At 37.0% G+C, this 16879-nt stretch overlaps 3 protein-coding genes across 5 annotated transcripts in view; 1 reads left to right on the forward strand and 2 right to left on the reverse strand.

Moving 5' to 3' along the window:
- LOC110051314 (ras guanyl-releasing protein 3-like) overlaps window positions 1-1022 on the reverse strand; it is a 30368-nt gene extending 29346 nt beyond the window's left edge. Inside the window, exons 1-2 of one of the 2 annotated variants that reach the window (XM_089288364.1) lie at window positions 762-1022; window positions 484-617 (exon numbers count right to left, since the gene is read on the reverse strand). In XM_089288364.1, coding sequence (XP_089144490.1) covers window positions 484-613 — 130 coding nt within the window. In that variant the 5' untranslated portion in view covers window positions 614-617; window positions 762-1022. Of the gene's footprint in view, window positions 1-483; window positions 641-761 lie in introns of both variants that reach the window. The other variant, XM_089288363.1, reaches the window with a different exon arrangement.
- Window positions 1023-1128: 106 nt separating this feature from the next.
- LOC110051291 (uncharacterized) lies at window positions 1129-10350 on the forward strand. The gene is made up of 10 exons (XM_020757324.2): window positions 1129-1345; window positions 1624-1718; window positions 2924-3020; window positions 3608-4172; window positions 5392-5547; window positions 6349-6466; window positions 6809-6936; window positions 7868-8123; window positions 8248-8320; window positions 9061-10350. Exons 1-10 carry the CDS (start codon window positions 1235-1237, stop codon window positions 9325-9327), a joined length of 1866 nt encoding a protein of 621 aa, XP_020612983.2. The 5' UTR covers window positions 1129-1234; the 3' UTR covers window positions 9328-10350.
- A 400-nt stretch (window positions 10351-10750) lies between these two features.
- The window catches only part of LOC110051294 (cyclin-dependent kinase 5 homolog), a 71501-nt gene continuing 65372 nt past the window's right edge, over window positions 10751-16879 (reverse strand). The window contains exons 19-20 of one of the 2 annotated variants that reach the window (XR_016206818.1): window positions 15215-15314; window positions 10751-13802 (exon numbers count right to left, since the gene is read on the reverse strand). The gene's annotated coding sequence lies outside the window, so the exon portion shown is untranslated. The remainder of the gene's footprint in view (window positions 13803-15214; window positions 15315-16879) is intronic. The other variant, XM_020757329.2, reaches the window with a different exon arrangement.

Below are 16879 nucleotides of genomic sequence, written 5' to 3' on the forward strand. Positions count from 1 at the left end.
ATATTATCTACATTCTGAAAACTTTCCGCCATTTTAAAAACAGAAGGAAAATGTTTGTTATAATGACGTCATCTATGCGTCTGTCATCTGATAGATCATAGGTGAAAACCAATCAAAATGCAATTTTCAATAATTTAACTTATTATATAAACATTGATTAATGGGATACCTGTGTGTTGTTACATTTAGTGAAGTACTTTAAAACTTTTTCGTTCAGCTTTTGTAATATTCTTCACTTCTAAATTTTTTTTCCGGTTTGCCTTCCTGGTCTCGTTCATTGTCAACGGACAGAAAAGACAGAACGACGGACAACATCGACTGGTCCCGCTTTCATAAAAGTTCACGAAAAACAAAAGCTCCGAACACACATGCCGTGATCGATTGCCTAACGAATTGTGAAAAACAAACAAATCTCCCAACAATGGCAGTGAGAAAAAACAAAACAAAAAAGAAAAACAAACGTGAAAGTTACATGTAACTTACTAAATTCTTCTGCACAGTAGTCCACCAATTTCTCTAACGAAGCAACACGGACACGAGGTTGACTTTGGTTCTCATCACAATTGATAAAATCGCCATCTTCTTCATCATTCATCGAGTCCATATCGTCCATTGACCTTTGATAGCGAATATATGACTTCTAATATTTACAGAATGAACACAATTATCGAACAAACATGAAGAACTTAGCATTTTCTTGCCCACTAAAAATTCACGGAAAAGGAAAAACAATTTCAACTTGTTCATAAGTTTAAGCTTACCTGCTTGATGTTGGCTAAAAATAGTTCCAGAAATTTAAGGCAATATAGACGCATGAAATCAAGTTACATTTAGCCCAAATCAGCGCCATCATCAGTTGTCATTGGAACAAGAGTGAAAAAATGTAAAAGATCTCCTGATAAATGCGTCATAAGCAGTTTGGAATTATCATTTGACACGTTGGAATTACAAACGCTGCATCACTTGAATCCTCTCCTCTTTCAGCAGTCCGAGCAAACACATCCGGTCAACTGGTGACGTACTCGGAGTATCTTCGTTAATCCTCGTGCATGAATCTCACACGCAAGGTGGTCACCCTCGTATACTGTTCGGAAATCTTCGGTAAGTGGCAGCTTATCTTTCGCCAACCAATCAGATTCCGGAACGGTTAGGCACAGTTTTCGAATTTTGCTATTGCCGATATTTGAACAAAGAAGCATATGCAAACTAAAAAACAGAATTGCTTACATGTAAAATGAAGGATCTAGCTTCCATTGATTTTAAAGACAACGTTCGATTTGTTGTTAGAAGGTATCTGAAGACAATGGGTATCAAAGTACCGAAGCAGAAGAGCGTTAAAATTCAAGTAAGCGAGTTCGATGGCCGTACGTGAATTTTCATTTTGCCTCATTCTGTTTGTTACCTTGCAAGCAGAGTCGTTTCCGATCTTCCTAGAAAAATCGGTAAGAGGAAAGCTTTAAAATTTTTTGGAAGATCGAAGACGACTCTTCTCGCAGGATAATGTTACGATTCTTTTAGATACCTAATGTGTGTTCCTTATGTACTTCTTTGAATGACCTACGTACCTCGACATTGGAACGTTTACAATTAAACCAAATCTTGAAATCTTTGCTTTTACTGCAGCCTTCGGATGACAACAAAAGTGGTGTATTTGGTGTTTGTTTGGAAAAGGTGCCATCGGTTAACATTGGAGAGGATTTCTACTGCAGTGTGCCAAAGTAAGCCACGTATACATCACATACATCACAACTTTTATCATTATAACAAGCCCAGGCTTACATTCAAGTAGTATATTTTCTTATGTAGTAATCATCCCACTAGACGAGATTGTTGTTTTAGTTGATCTCTCTGTCAGTTCTGAATTTTTCCTCACCACTATGTTCAACCAGGCTGGAATTTCAAACTTTCAGTATAAATTGTAACTAACCAAGCTTTCACACAGCAAGCAAAAATGTGCTCCTAATTACCCTGCTTGATCTGCCAAAAAATTAAATTAAATAGAAAAAAAAACCCCACACATATAAAATAAAAAATATCAGCCTACTATGCAGGTGTGAGGATTGTTTTGTTTTAGAAAATAAAATAGGTAGGTAGGTAGCATCTGTCAATATAAAATCCTGGACTGACCTTCTGCTTCTTAATAAAACAAAAATGCTCCTACATGCGTTTGGCCTAGAAAACAATAGAGGCAGTGTTACATATGGGCCAATGAAAATAGAGGTTTTAGGTGGTGGGTTCCTTTGAGATGATCCAGACACGTTCAATAATTCAGAATCACTTGGATCTTGATGCATCAAAGGAACTGATGAATCCACTCTAAGCAGTGATTCATAGGTTTCTTTGACAGGGCTGCCATAAAGGCTTTGAGTAACCTTTTGTCTTGATCTTCACACCCTTACATGTACCAAACGTTTTGCTTTGTGAGTGAATTATATCAACAGGCGCATTAGCTGGACTTGTAATATTCAGGGCCCATCAAGCACAATAGGTGTTTTGGGTTATGGTCATTAATCATGGTCTTGCCTTTGATCCACCATGATCTGATTGATCTTGGATCATTATTATTTTATCCTAATTTGCATCATCCTAAAGGAATGTACCCTAAGATTCTGTAACCTTGTTGACAATCCTGACTCCCACTTTCCATAGTTGAGACACATCTTCAAGTTTATCATTCCCCCCCATCCCCTGAAAAAGCAAACAAACAAACAAACAAACAAACAAAAACTGTCCAAATTGGGTAGCCTCGATGTTGACAAACAACTCTATACATTCACAAACCAAAGTACAGGATGGTGGTTAATAATGCAAACAGACATACATGAAGAAATTCAACAAACATGTTGCTTAGTACAATGTAAATACTATCAGCATACAGAAGCTTGTGATTCCATCTTTGAAGTGATCATACTTTCCTTCCTAGATTCTTGGTGGATTGTACAAATTTCCTTCAGCAACATCTAGAGACAGAGGGTCTCTTTAGAAAGTCTGGGTCTATTCAAAGACAAAAGCTGCTCAAGGTTAGGAAAAACCTTAAACTCTATATACTATCAGGATACAACAATGATTGAAGGGGAACCTGAATGCAGAAAGGTGTCTGCATTTTAAGGCTAGCTTTTCTTTTCACCCTCACAGAAGAGGAATTATAACAATCATCTGAATGTTTTTAGTAATGTAGAAATTTGTGTGCAACTTACCATGTTTACGATTTTGTTTGCCAACATGCAGGTGCTCCTGAAGGAGGAATTATTAACTTTCATATGTATAATTATTATAATAAATAGAGTTTATGGCTATAATAATATAACCAGTCATGAGTGGTGATCAGCTGTAGGGTTCTTGATGGTCATGTACATGAAGTATTTGCTACAGACATGTACATCTACACTCCGTTCACTCCCTAATAAGCCCAGGGCCAGCTTATACTTGAACTATCCTCCTCGTGCCTTGAGGTACATAGCGCCTGGGCTTACACCTTACTTACTTCTGGCAAAATACTTTTGGAAGCAGATGGATGGACCAACAGTACAATATATTGTAGCTGGCATTTTACAGTATGTTAGTGGGCTACACATCTTAATTTAATTTTTAAAATACTTTCAAGCAGCAAAAAGCAGAAAATGGAGAGGAATTCAAGAATGTTCAACCCCATGATGTTGCAAGTTTGGTGAAACAGTTTTTCAGGCAGCTTCCAGAACCACTTCTGACTGTTCTGCTTCACGACTGCTTCATAAAGACTCAGCGTATGGAAGATCATGGTGACCAGACTGAGGCAGTGCTGCTACTCTGTCTCTTGCTACCAATTCCACATCTCAGTACACTGCAGTTTACCATGAGGTTTCTGGCCAAAGTAGCATCATGCTCGCAGCACAGTAAAATGGGAACCTCAAACCTTGCCATTGTTCTCACCCCTAACCTTATACACAACACAAAGAAGGAAGGAAACAATGCCTCAGAAAAGCAGCTTAAAGAGCAGACTGCTGTCATTGATATCCTTCTGAAAAATGCTGATGACATTGGCTTAGTAAATGAGGACATTTATGAGCGAGCAAAAATGATTGGAGATGAAATTGTGGATGGTCTAACATCATCTGGTGATGAGCTTGATGCAGACTTGAGGAGAGGCAATAAGAGGCAATCAAGAGCACGAACACGGACTGGCTCACTCTCAGGTATGCCACTCTCTAAGGGTGTGTCCTTTGGGGTGATCTGCATCAGGATCAGTGATACAAGATCACTCAGATCATGGTGCATCAAAGGAACCCATGAATCCACTCTGGTCACAGATTCATCAGTTCCTTTAATGCACTATAATCTGAGTGATCTTGGATCACTGCGATCCTGGTCCAGGTCACCCGAAAGGAACGCACACTTGGTTGCAAACAAGTGATTAGTAATTCTGCTGAAGACACATTAAACGCATATTACCTTCAGCAATAAAACACCTATGGCATATGTGCCTTTAGCTTAGGAACAATTAAATGAAAGAGAAACTGTCTATCGCAAAGGAAATGTTTTTCTTCCACTGCCAATTTACATGATTGGGCATTTATTTGTACATGTAAGTAAGCATATAGCCTGGGAATGCAGATGTACAGCTGCATTTCCTTGGAAACAAGCCACAGCCAGAAATATACTAACATACTGCAAACAGACAAACAGCTACCGGATTCAACTGAGTTTTAATTATTTTCGCTCTGTATTTAAGGTTACCGTGTGCTGTATACATGTAGATGTCTCACATCTAAGTGATGTAGCGTGTCTGGTTAAAACTGTTAGGTACCTTAACCCCTTTATCAAATTAAAGCTTATAGAGCTATCGAACTACATGTATACCAAGAATTTTGGTATAAAAATTCGCAGACATGTTTTTGTTATTTTGACTTTCAAACTGGCTACAGTCCAAATTTGAGGGCAAAGGAACAAATTCCCTTTGACTTTTAGTTTTCAAAAGGGACCAAAAAAATGATTCGGATGCTCACATTTAGAGGTCGTGAAATACATGTGTAGGGGTTTAGATATCTCCAGTTTAACCTGGGTGTGCTACATCCATTGGACATGCATTTAACACATTTAACATGTTATCTTCAAACTTAAAAAGATCACCATTGCTATGGTTATGTAATAAATTTTGCATTTTGCAGCAAAAGTGAAATGGTTTCTGATATTTTATTGGTGTTTATATAATAAATAGAACATTACAGGTGTACATGGCTGCTTGGAGATACAAAATATTTCTCTTCTTGTGTTGAAAAATATTTTTCAAAATATTTTTCAACACTCTGAGAAATTTTGTATCTTTGTGTGGTGATGAAAGATCCTCTTTGTACATATATGTGATTAACTTTGTTCAGTACTTTCATTGTTAACTAGTTGATAATCTCTGACTAGGCTTTGTATCTGGTCTGGGCCAAAGTCTAAGCAAGTTCAAAACCTCATCCTCCAAAACACCAGTTCATACTCACAGGCGCTCCAGAAGTGTGAAGGCAGATTTAATGAGAAACAAGGTGAAATATAATCTTGACGACAATGGTTTGGGCAAACAAGGTAGGCATTAGAAAGTCTTGCAACATATATAGTATTTGTGCAGCATACTGTTATTTATAGCAGCTGTCATTTTTCATTCTGACTGCCACAAACACTGTAAGGAGCTTGTTTATGCAAGACGTAACCCTTTTTTTTTTTTATAGCAAACACTAAAATCTAGTTTTCTCCATTGTTTCCAACAGAAAAACTTGAACACTATCCCCTAACCCCAAAACCTAACTTTACCCCTTTGGAACATGGATGTATCTGCTTCTTATAGCAGATACATCTTTTAACAATTTGACTGAGCCTGACTTTTCTATGAGCGATTAGTCAATGAGGCACAGCTGAGTTGAGTATCCCTCGGTGTTTCCAGATACTGTCGACGTGACAAATCAATAGAAAATTTATAAGGATTTGTTGGGAGCAGTGGGAATTCAGACCTGTTGGAATTCCGTATTGACAACCTAATGTGAAAACTTATTTGGAACCCTGTCGTTCATAGAAAATGAGGAAGAGTTACAACATATACAGTGCTGTAATTGTTTCTAGTAGACACGCTAAAGCAGAACACCACAAAACCTACCATTTTGAGTATTTTTAAGCCTGAAATTAAGAACAATCTTCAGTCTCAAGAGCAGTGCGTGGGATTGTTGCCTACAGAAATCAATGAGAGCCAATCAGATTTGTGGATTTCCGATATAATTTTAGAACAGAGCTGAGCGGCTACTAAAAGAGTTGTTTACTGTCCATGGATGCATATGGCATGGGGTTTGTTGCTTGTACCTGTAGAACACTTGGGTATTGTTGATTATCCTATAGATGACCTGGAACTGGAGAATTTTGTGGTCCGTAACAGCCAAAGAATGAGCCTGAGGTTGTACAACAAACGTCGGCCACTGGATCAGAACGCCTCTTCAGCTTCCCCTGCAGTCAAAAGGTATAAAAATCTGTCCTATCAGTATTATTGTTTACATGTATATCACAGACCACCTTTGCATGTAGTGACTATACAGCCTTTTAATTTCCCAGATCTTTGTATTAAGAGCAGCAGGATATAAAAGAACTTACATCAGGAAAACATTTAAGTTAAAAGATGGGACTTTCTAAGGAACAAATTAGAACTGTAATAAAAATAAAATTCAGACACACCAGCAATCCCCCAAGAGTCAAAGACTCATTCTAGATGGTTTTGTTATTAATATTGTTTAAAATTACCAGTTACTCTGTGCAAGTGAACTTCATTTCATTCAATTTCTTTGGGTATTGTGGTTTTATGCAGAAGAGTGATGATGACTGATTTGACCAACGTTCAAGGTATCAGCAATCCTCGTCTTGTATCAGCCTCCACCCAGATGTTCACAACGCCTATTAAACCACTGGCTCCTTTAAAACCACTTACTGAAATGGGTAGGATTACTATTTCCGTATTTTTAAGACAGATTCCATGCAAAGTTCAAGCAATAAGTGCAAAAATTATTTACTTACAATCTACTCATAGCACAGTTACATTTTGAACAATATTTGAAACATCTCACTTTAATTCATTTTTTTAAGTGTCCCCACAAGTAAATTCTCAAGTATTCTCAAGAAAGTTAAAATGTCAAATCTCATTAAAATAATAGCGTAACTCAGACAAACTCAGACAAACCCAGACAAACAAAACGTACTGGTGGAAGATTTGATGCTTTTTCAAGCACGTAAGCAAGTGTTCCTAAAACAATTTTTAAAACGAAAATTTGGCGTTCATTTTCCTCCTAATTCTCTCAGAACATGCTTATGTTGTCTGACTCTTACTGGGTTCCAATAATTTGCATTCTATTTTTAGACATTGCGTGCTTCGTTATTGCTTAAAGTGTGTTTTGTTTGAACTGACGTGAGCGTTCATTTTAATTAAAACAAAATTTGCTTTGACTTTAGCTTGTAGCTTTCAAAAGGTGATTCAGATGCTCACATTACAGAGGTTGTGAAAAATTCAACAATTCAATTTATTTCAAAAGGATTTGTATAGTTTGATAGCCAACTCTATAAGCTTTAATTTGATTCAACAGTTTAGGTATCTACAGTTTAAACCAGACTCGCTACATGGCTCAGACAAGAGACACCTCTAAAGGTATATGGTAACCTTGAGCCATGAAACACAGCATTGAAAATATTCAAGTGCTGAACTATGGATTTTACACAAGATGACTGCTACAGTTAATTCTAGCTTCAATGAATGTTTACAATAGACTTGCTGGGACTTGTGAAATAGAAGAATAACAGAAAATCAAAATATGGGGCAAATGACCAGTACATGTAAGTCTCAGTAGGTCTGATAATGGCTGGTCATTGTTTTTAGTTAAACCTGGTCATGGCCGGATATTGCTGTCAAATGAAACAGAGCACATCAAGGTTGTTGATGCTATGTCCTATGTGCCCTCTCCAAGTGAGAGGTGTCATGGAAGCAGTCACTGCATTACGGCATCACCAACTTTAAGCAGTGGTTCAACTCTGATGTCACCAAAACATCATCACGACCAAGTGTTTGAATCAGCAACAGCTGCAACTGATGAGTTCAGAGTACTGGCTGGACCACGAAGAAGAGTCAGGAGACGGTAAGGAGCGTTCCATACTTCTGACAGATCTGAATGCATTATCGTTAATAATGCTACAAAAAGGATTTATTTACGTAAAAGTTTTTGTTGAATTCTTACATTGTTTTTGTCATATTATTCCTAGACATTCATCAGGTGCAACAACTTGCTTCTCATCCTCTCCACGTAACAGATATCAAGCCAGCTCTAAGAACTCTGTAAGTACAATTCGACTAAAATTGTAGCACTGGGACTTAGGTTTTACTCAAACATCTGATTTAATTTCCAAAGGTCACTGTGCTGCACCAAGTCTGTCATGCAAAAAGATTTTCTTAGCACTAAAGCTGTCAGGCCACATTAAGTTCTCCAAGCTTCTAAGTTACAAACTTAGTGGCATGATGCCTATCCCTAATGGCAAATGTATTGGACTCTACATTCAGATGAGTGTTCTTGGTTCATGCACCAGATATTTCCCTTCTCCCAGTCGTCAGACTGGAATAAACTAGTCTTATCTTTTTCATTTATCAATGAATCCTTTCCATTACTGGGTACAACTCAGTGGCAGAATAGGCCCGTTGCACAATTCCTTTACATAATACAAAATCTGTCATTCTGGGATGCAAGTTGCACTGCAGAATTTGCAAACTAAGGAAAGTCAAACTGGACTGGTGTGAGTTGCTTTGTTTTGGAAGTACCACTATGCAACTTGCACCCCAGCATGGCCGATATTGTACCATGTGACCAGATCATGCAAAGAGTCTATTCAGAAGACAAACATTGCTAATGAAGGCTATACTCTCAATTCATTACATGCCAGCCTCAATATATTTACATGCACCAAGTTTCTTGAGATACACTTATGTATGTTTGGTTTTGCATATTGCGAAGGTTGATTGAATGCACATATTTACACATCTTTGGTCAGTAGTATTTATTTTATGTCAATTATTGTAAACAGGTAATGAGGGAATTAGAGCAAGGCAAAACCAAACAGTCACACAGCCCCACCCTGCTGCCAAATGATGCATTGGAAATAAGTCATATTTCAGTTGCTGCTACTGTAGAGCCAATGAATGTAGGCACTCCTTCAAGTCGTGTTCTGTATTCTGGATCAGCTCTGCAAAAACAAAACACCAACCTAACCCCTTGTAAATTCCACCGTGCAACTCCCCCAATGCCAGCAACCAACGCAGAGCTTAGAGAGATGCTGTCTCAGAAGATTTAATGCCACACTACCAAAGACATCAAACTCATTGAACAAAGCTATCATATTGTAATTTTGATCATTACTAAAACTTTTAGTTCTGAAAAGTAATTTACTATTGTGACATTCACTATAGAGGTATGAAGCAAAGGGAAATATGCAGTTCTAGTGAATGGAGCACCGACAGGTTTTAAACATTGTTAAACTTGTTGGGTTCTGAAGTGAGTGAAGATGTAAGATTGTCACAAATCAACATTGCATTTCAAAAGACCACTGTTGTAAGAATCCTTAAGTTTAATGCAACAGGCTTAATAGGCTGTTTGATCTGGCTTAGTCAGTGCATATTATTGGAGAAATGATTTGTTGACCAGGTTGTGGCACAGCATAGAACTTAAATAAATGATACAAGACTCTCTGCATGTACAACATTTTGAGACTGCGGACTGCACTCTGGTTAGCCAGTAAGTGCTATCTTAGCCTGAATAATGGTTTATGCAAGTTAGCCAGTTCAGGGTTACCTAAACAGGCTAACCTATTTGTAGAGTCTGCAATCTGCAAATGTCACACAATGCAATTTGCTTGGAAACAGATTGAATTGAAATTAAAGTTCAAAAAATTGAATTAAAGCCAAATTTTATGGTAACAATAGAAAATAAGGCAGAATATTTCAAGAAAATACCACATTAAGTTTCCCTAACTTGCATCAAACGACAATATTCCACTTTCCGGTTGAGGGGAAGGCCAAAAGCCTCCGAACAACTCTTGGAAAGCAAAAGCAAAAGCAGTACCTCAACTTCTTTATAGTTTGAGTGGTGTCATTACAGTGAGCCAGAAGTCAAAGTAAGCCTGTTAAAATGTACATTGATCATTAGAAATTAGATATTTTTGCTTTATGTGTAGTCCACATTTAATAAGTAACCTTTTATTAGTGAGTAATCTTGGTGTTCAAGTGTCATCGCCTAGGGAATTAGAAACATTAACTTTTATTATTTCCTGTTTAATGATATTTTACAACTAATAAAGATAAAAAATGCTTCCTGTGTAGACACGTACTTGCTGCAATGTATAGAACAATAAAGAAGGGAATTTATTCTCCAATGTTTCGGAAAATAATAATTTCATTTGCCGTACAATTCACATACCGTAAACTCCAGCTTTTAAGCCCTTTCGCTTAAAAGCCCCACCTGCCCCCCAGCACTTATAGGCCATCTAACCCCACCCCACAGTTATGGGTGCATCTACCTGTAGGCAAAATATTAATTCTGATTATAACCCCCCTCTTGTTTAACATGAAATGAGGTGGATTTAAGATCAGTATATGAATAAATTTCGATCAACACTGCTGTTGCTCAGTTTGAAACGTTTCTTCTTTTTTAATTGTGCTAATAGGCCCCCCAGTATGTTCATGACAAAAAAAAAAAAAAAAAAAAATGACACACTAAGGTGACAGTTTCCCAAACCTTTAATTTTTGGCCTAAAAATCCAGTATTTCCTTAATTCCATTCCTTGGATATCCATTCAAAATACCCCATTAATATTCCCCCAAAATATCTTGTGTCCTGTTAATTTTTGAAGTGTTAAATAGACACAAATTAATGGCCCGTGTATTAACTCTGTAAAAATAATGTTCAAAGAAATTAACATGACTTAAATTGCACTAACTACGGCCTTATCCACAACAGAGCGCAGAGAAGATAGGTCAGGTCAAATTGCACTACCTGAATAAGGCATCTTATCTGTATCAGTGTGTACAATGAGTGGTGAGCTGGATGGACTAGTTTGGTTGACTTTACGACATTGATATTGTAGACAATAAAATCTGAGGCAATGCATCCATTTATTTGAAGTTAAAATTAAAAGTTAGAGAATCCATAAGGTGTACCTACAATGTATCAATGTTAAATATTTACCTTTGTTGTTGTCTAAACATTAACCTTACTGGAAAAAGTTAAAAAGTTGAATTTTCCAGTAGGAATTAGCTCAACTTTCAAACCTTATGTATCATTGTTCAAAGAAAAAACTCCTGCCATTCATGATCTATGGCAAGAAAACACTGACCAAGATTTAACAAATTCCATTTACAGTCTCTCCAAGAATTAGCCCTCTAAAAATGGAACACTTTATATAATATTTAATGTTAAATAATTATATATTATAATAATAAGTTAGTTGGACAATATATCCCACTGGAAATTCTAAAAAAAAGATTAACTGCAAAGTAAACTTTGTACATCCTGATTATAAATTTAGACATTCAATTTAGTACTTCAATTCTGTTGAAAAGTGATAGCAGTAGCCTTTAGAATTAAAACCCTGAAAACCTCCTTGAGCTTCAAGTTTTTGTATCATGAACCATACTAAATTGGTAATTTTAAAGTCACTGAATATGTTTTATTTTGCTTGTTTGTTATCAGTATTGTCTTTGTTATGTCCACACATGTACAAAAGAAACTAATTACCCAGCATTATTTGATCAAAGAACCATACTTCTGATGTGTTTTCAGATGGCAACACACTCAAATCTCTTCACATGACTCAATAAACAAACTGAAAACATCATTTCACATGTCTTTTGCCACCAATTTTTATTGATACGCAACCATCGAATCAAACCTCTTGGCGATTTGCTTCCGTCAATCATGCACTCCTTACATGGCGCTATAAGAATGCCTGATTTGTTTTTGAAAATATGGCTGTCACTGTGTAGCCTGTTCATTCAACATGGTTGCTTGTTATTCTTCAAGTTTACGTTGGCAAGTGGTCTATTTGCTCATGGTGTATTTGCTTGTGCATGGGTTTTAGCGTGAGCATTGTAGGAAGATTTCTGCATGCAGGGGAAGACATTTGTGAAGACAGTTCAGGAAATCTATGGTTGATTACCCAGCTGGAATGGGAAAAGCAAGCCAAATGGATGGCAGGTGAAAAAAGAATCACATAATTGGCATAAGTAAACAAACATTCAGTAGATGACACTGATCCCACGACATAATTTTTGTAAGGAGAATCACTTAACAATATCCCGCAGTGTATAAAGATGAAATACAGAGATGGCTAGATGGCAATATGCCTTTTAACTGTTTCAAAAATAAGATTTGGTACATACTTTCGTGTGGCAGTGAGTTTGACTTGTAAATTCATTGTCTTGCAATCAAACTCATTCATAAATAAATATATTTCTGTATTTCTGATTTGTGCAATTCTTTTCTAACCTACCGTCCATTTACCTCGCTTTTCCCATCCGGGCTGGGTAATCAACCGTGGAGTTATTCTGTAGATTCCCCAAATTTTCTTCCCAAATGAAATGTCTTCCCCACGTGCAGAAATCTTACTATAATGCTAACGCTTAACCCCAGCATGAGCAAATAGACCACTCACCAATGTAAACTTGAAGAATAACAAGCAACCATGCTGAACAAACAGGCTACACAGTGGCCCCCATATGTTTGAAAACATGAGTGGCAACCCTATACATGTAGCAAAATATAAGGAGCGCATGATTGACAGAAGTGAATTGCCAAATGTTCGCGGGCGTTTTGATCCAAGAGTCGCGTATCAATATAAATTGGTGATGAGGAGTCAGCATCTACTAATAATTGTAATTGTGAAACCAATGTCTGTGCCCCTTGAGTTTCTTCATGATTTTAGTTATAGAAACATAAGTGGAAGTTTGCGAGAATGAGAAATGCTGTTGGCTGTTGCCTCCTGTTCCCAGTGCTTTCTTGAGCTCTCCCAAACTTCCACGAGTGTTTCTATAAGTTGATAGGAACACGGAAAATCCTGTGATGAAAAAAGAGGGAATGAGGAGTAAACAACAGCACCAATGAAAAATCAATGATGTCAATGAGCAATGGATAGGCCACAAAATGTTTGGTCAACAATTAATTGTGGACTTCTCATTGATTACTGCCAATAATCAATGATTAATCGGATGAACAGTAATTGATTACTCATCAATTACTCATTGATGTCATTGACCATCGATTACTTACGTCTGGAACTTAACACCCATTAATTCTTAAAATTGACTTTCAATACTCATTCTGGAAACTACAGGTAACATATTTTCAATAAACAGAACACTGTGCCTGTTAAAATATCGAATGAGCAAGTCCAGTTGTATGGTACATGATTCAACAACTTAAAGCTCAAGGTCTTTGAGTTGTTTGTGAGGTCTTCAGTCAGTGTTTTTAGCACTACCTAGTGGCAGCATCCTTATGAATAGCCAGGCAAGAAGCTTATAGAGGCTTCATAAAAACTGTTAACAGAAAATTCCCACTGCTGAAGTTCAGTTTACAACACAATCTGTACTTAATTAACCATTAACAGAAAATGTTCACATTTTACAAACAACGAGTCCATTGTTGACAAAACAAGTTCAGCCTGGAAGTTCACACATTTACAGTAAACATCTTCTGACAAAGGTATGGGGGAAGTCCCATTAACTGAATTCTTTGGCAGAGCAGACAGAGTCATCAAGAATATGGACATGAGATAACCTGTGCAAAAAAAAAAAAGAGTTTAGCAACAATGGGGAACTGAAAGGAAGAAGTCACATCATGTGACCCTGCACATTATTAAACAAACCTTTTAATTGTTATTTGCATGGGTAGGTTACTGTACAATGATACTTTTGTTGAATGGTTTGGGCAAATGGCAATATTAAATGACATTTGTGACATGGGAAATGGTCTTGTTTCATCCCATTTAACAATACCAGCATACTACACTAACTCCTTTCTACAGAGCCTGTCAGCAGGCTCATGTTGGAGCACAAGCGCTCATTGCGTAGCTGCGAGCGCGAAATCGAGCAGTGAAGCTGCAAGACGACAAAGTGAGCTTGCTCTGATCTCTGCAAATTTTTTATTTCCACTCTGGAAACCGCAGAAAAAATAAGCCAACTAATTTTCACCAGAAGTATTAACTATGGCAGCTCAGATTTCTCAGGAAAATTGTAAATCTTTTTCATAACAACAAGCAGGCGTGATATCTGTTGTTGATACAGTTTTGCAGAAGAAAAACCGTCAAAGCTTATGTCCAGCAAGGACACACACTTGATTCCAAGTGATCTTTCTTTGGCAGTCTGGTCTTTGATGATAATGATAATAATAATTTATTTCTAGCACATTACATCAAAAATCTCAATCATGCTCTTAGAAAAAATAGTAATAATTTAATTAGGATCAAGGGTCCTTTACAATAATCAATTACAATGTAAAAACTAAACAACAAACAAGATTGGCATGCTTAAAGATGAAATACAATGCTTTAAGTCTGTTTTTAAAAATGACAATGGACAGGGCACTGCTCACGACTAGTGGAAGGTCATTCCAAAGCATGAGTGCGCAAGATGAAAAAGCGTGACCACAATAGTTTTTTTGTCCTAAACACTGGCCTGTACAGTTGCAGGTTGTCAGTGGCGTTTGAGCAAAGATGCCTATTTGGTTGATGCAATACTAACAAATCAGCTAAGTACTTAACACTTACTTACTTGTAAAATGGCAAACACCTTTGTGTTGTTTCGTTGCCTGCTTACAATCACATACATTTGCAATATTTAACTCTTTCCATGTGCAGTCAGCAACACAACAAGTACATCTTGATTCATAAACATACTTTCAACTGCTATTTCCTGCTCCCTCCTTAGTTTGATATTTACCCAGAAATGAGATAGACTGGAACTTTGTTAAAACATTCAGTAATGCGTGCACTCAACTATTTCTCTGACTCTAAATGTGGATGACTTATTTTTTATTGTGAGAATGTGCGATAAATTACCGACTCCATGGGGATCTAATTGCTCCTCATCAAACATAACAGATTGACAGTTTTCCACGTTTCAGCCAATGGCATTTCACTTCACTCAGGCAAAGCAGAAATGAACAAATTACAGAGATCAAGGCAGGCTCACTTTCTTGGCACCTCTTCTCCAGACTCCTTTCCATCAGATCGCTTTGCTCTTTGCCGCTCATGCACGTGACTCAAAGGTGAGCCCACTCTCAGCGTACTTTCTACAAAACCATCCACAAACACCATTCACAATTACTTAACAAATAGAGAAGCCTAAGCCATGTATTACACTGTGATTAAACACGACGGGCATTTGAAAACACAAGGAAAATGTAGAAAAATGAAAAATGTAGAGTGTTTTCTATGTTTCTCGAGTGTTCTCAAATGTCCAGAGTGTTTAATCACAGTGTAATACATGGCTTAGGCTTCTTCATTTGCTTTATGATATAGAGATAAGGTGGCGAAAAACAATTAAATATGCTTTTTCTATGTTTTATACTCTGATAAAACATGGGTTTTTGACCAATCAGAGTGGATGCAGGGTCCCATCTATATTATAATATTTAGTAACTATCAAATAGCAGATGGTTTTCCTTCTTTCACAAACAAAATTATGCACACATGTGGTCTAGACAAAAATGTTAGTGGATGCCAGAGTTGTTATTCCAAATTAATGTATTCAGCTGCTTTTCTGAACCTTAAAAATGCATTATTTTCTTATTATAGGACATAACATAACTATCTTTTGTTTGGTTTAGGATAGACCACAACAATAAATACTACAAAACAATAAACATTTAGGACAGGACAGGCCTGGTTGCTTATGGTAACTTTTAAGGGTCAAACAATGTCCAGCCATGACCAGATTGGTCTCCTTTTTGTTCAAAAAGAAAAAACCCTTTAGAGCAGTAGATATAGGTGTAAAAGTATGGGATTGCCTAATAAAAGGGTTCCCAAATCTCCACTGAAACAGTGGGTATTATAACAGGGGGTGGGTTTATGTACGGGAATTGTTGTAAGCCAAAAATTGAAAATAATAAAAAAAAATAACATCAGATCAAACTGTTAGATGTTTAAGTGTACACTAATGTTGAGGGATCAACAAACTGCAATGCAGCCACGTCTACCTTTTATTAGGCGATCCCATACTTTTATACCTGAAATGCCACAAAGGTTGCTAGCTATATCTACTACTCTAAAGAGTATTTTTTTTTAACAAAAACCTTAAGGGGTTTCATTCAAGTAAGGAATTAATTCAAATTGTGACTTAAAACAACCAGACACCAGAAAGGTTGTATAAATTTTATAAAAGTTTCCTTGTCACACAAACCTTCCAAATGCCAGCATGAGAGCCTTTTTGGTCACACAAAAAAGTAAGTTAGAGAAAATATTTTGCCACTTTATGAGAGATCCTGCATTACCTCTGAAAATATGTCAGGCTACCCCCAGTTTTCTTTCTGGATTCCAATAGCCCTTGCTAAAAGATCTATTTTTCCAAATAGTCCTATAAGCTCCTGAAAAGACGTTAGTTTTTGTTTTATTAGTTGGTACTGTCCTTTTTTCTCATGAGCTGCACATAATAGAAACGATATTGATTGAAACCTGGTAGATACCATCATCGACAAAAGTTCCTTCACCATCCCAATACTGCATTCTGCAGTATAAGACTCATAACATTCAAAATTACAAGTAATGCAAAGTATAGTCTTGATTGCACCTTGGCTTCGCAGCTTCATCCCTTCGCTTCGCTGCTCATTTCTGCACTTGCAGCTCGCACTTGTGCTCC

The sequence above is a fragment of the Orbicella faveolata genome, unplaced genomic scaffold (genome assembly GCF_042242905.1).
Source record: "Orbicella faveolata isolate gen_17 unplaced genomic scaffold, um_ofav_v1 contig_15, whole genome shotgun sequence".
NCBI lineage: Eukaryota > Metazoa > Cnidaria > Anthozoa > Scleractinia > Merulinidae > Orbicella > Orbicella faveolata.

Coding starts and splice junctions, on each gene's coding strand:
- LOC110051291 (XM_020757324.2), top strand. CDS start 1,235: ATGAAGGATCTAGCTTCCATTGATTTTAAAGACAACGTTCGATTTGTT. Junction 6,467..6,808: donor GCTTCCCCTGCAGTCAAAAG/GTATAAAAATCT, acceptor GGTTTTATGCAG/AAGAGTGATGATGACTGATT. Junction 8,124..8,247: donor CGAAGAAGAGTCAGGAGACG/GTAAGGAGCGTT, acceptor TATTATTCCTAG/ACATTCATCAGGTGCAACAA.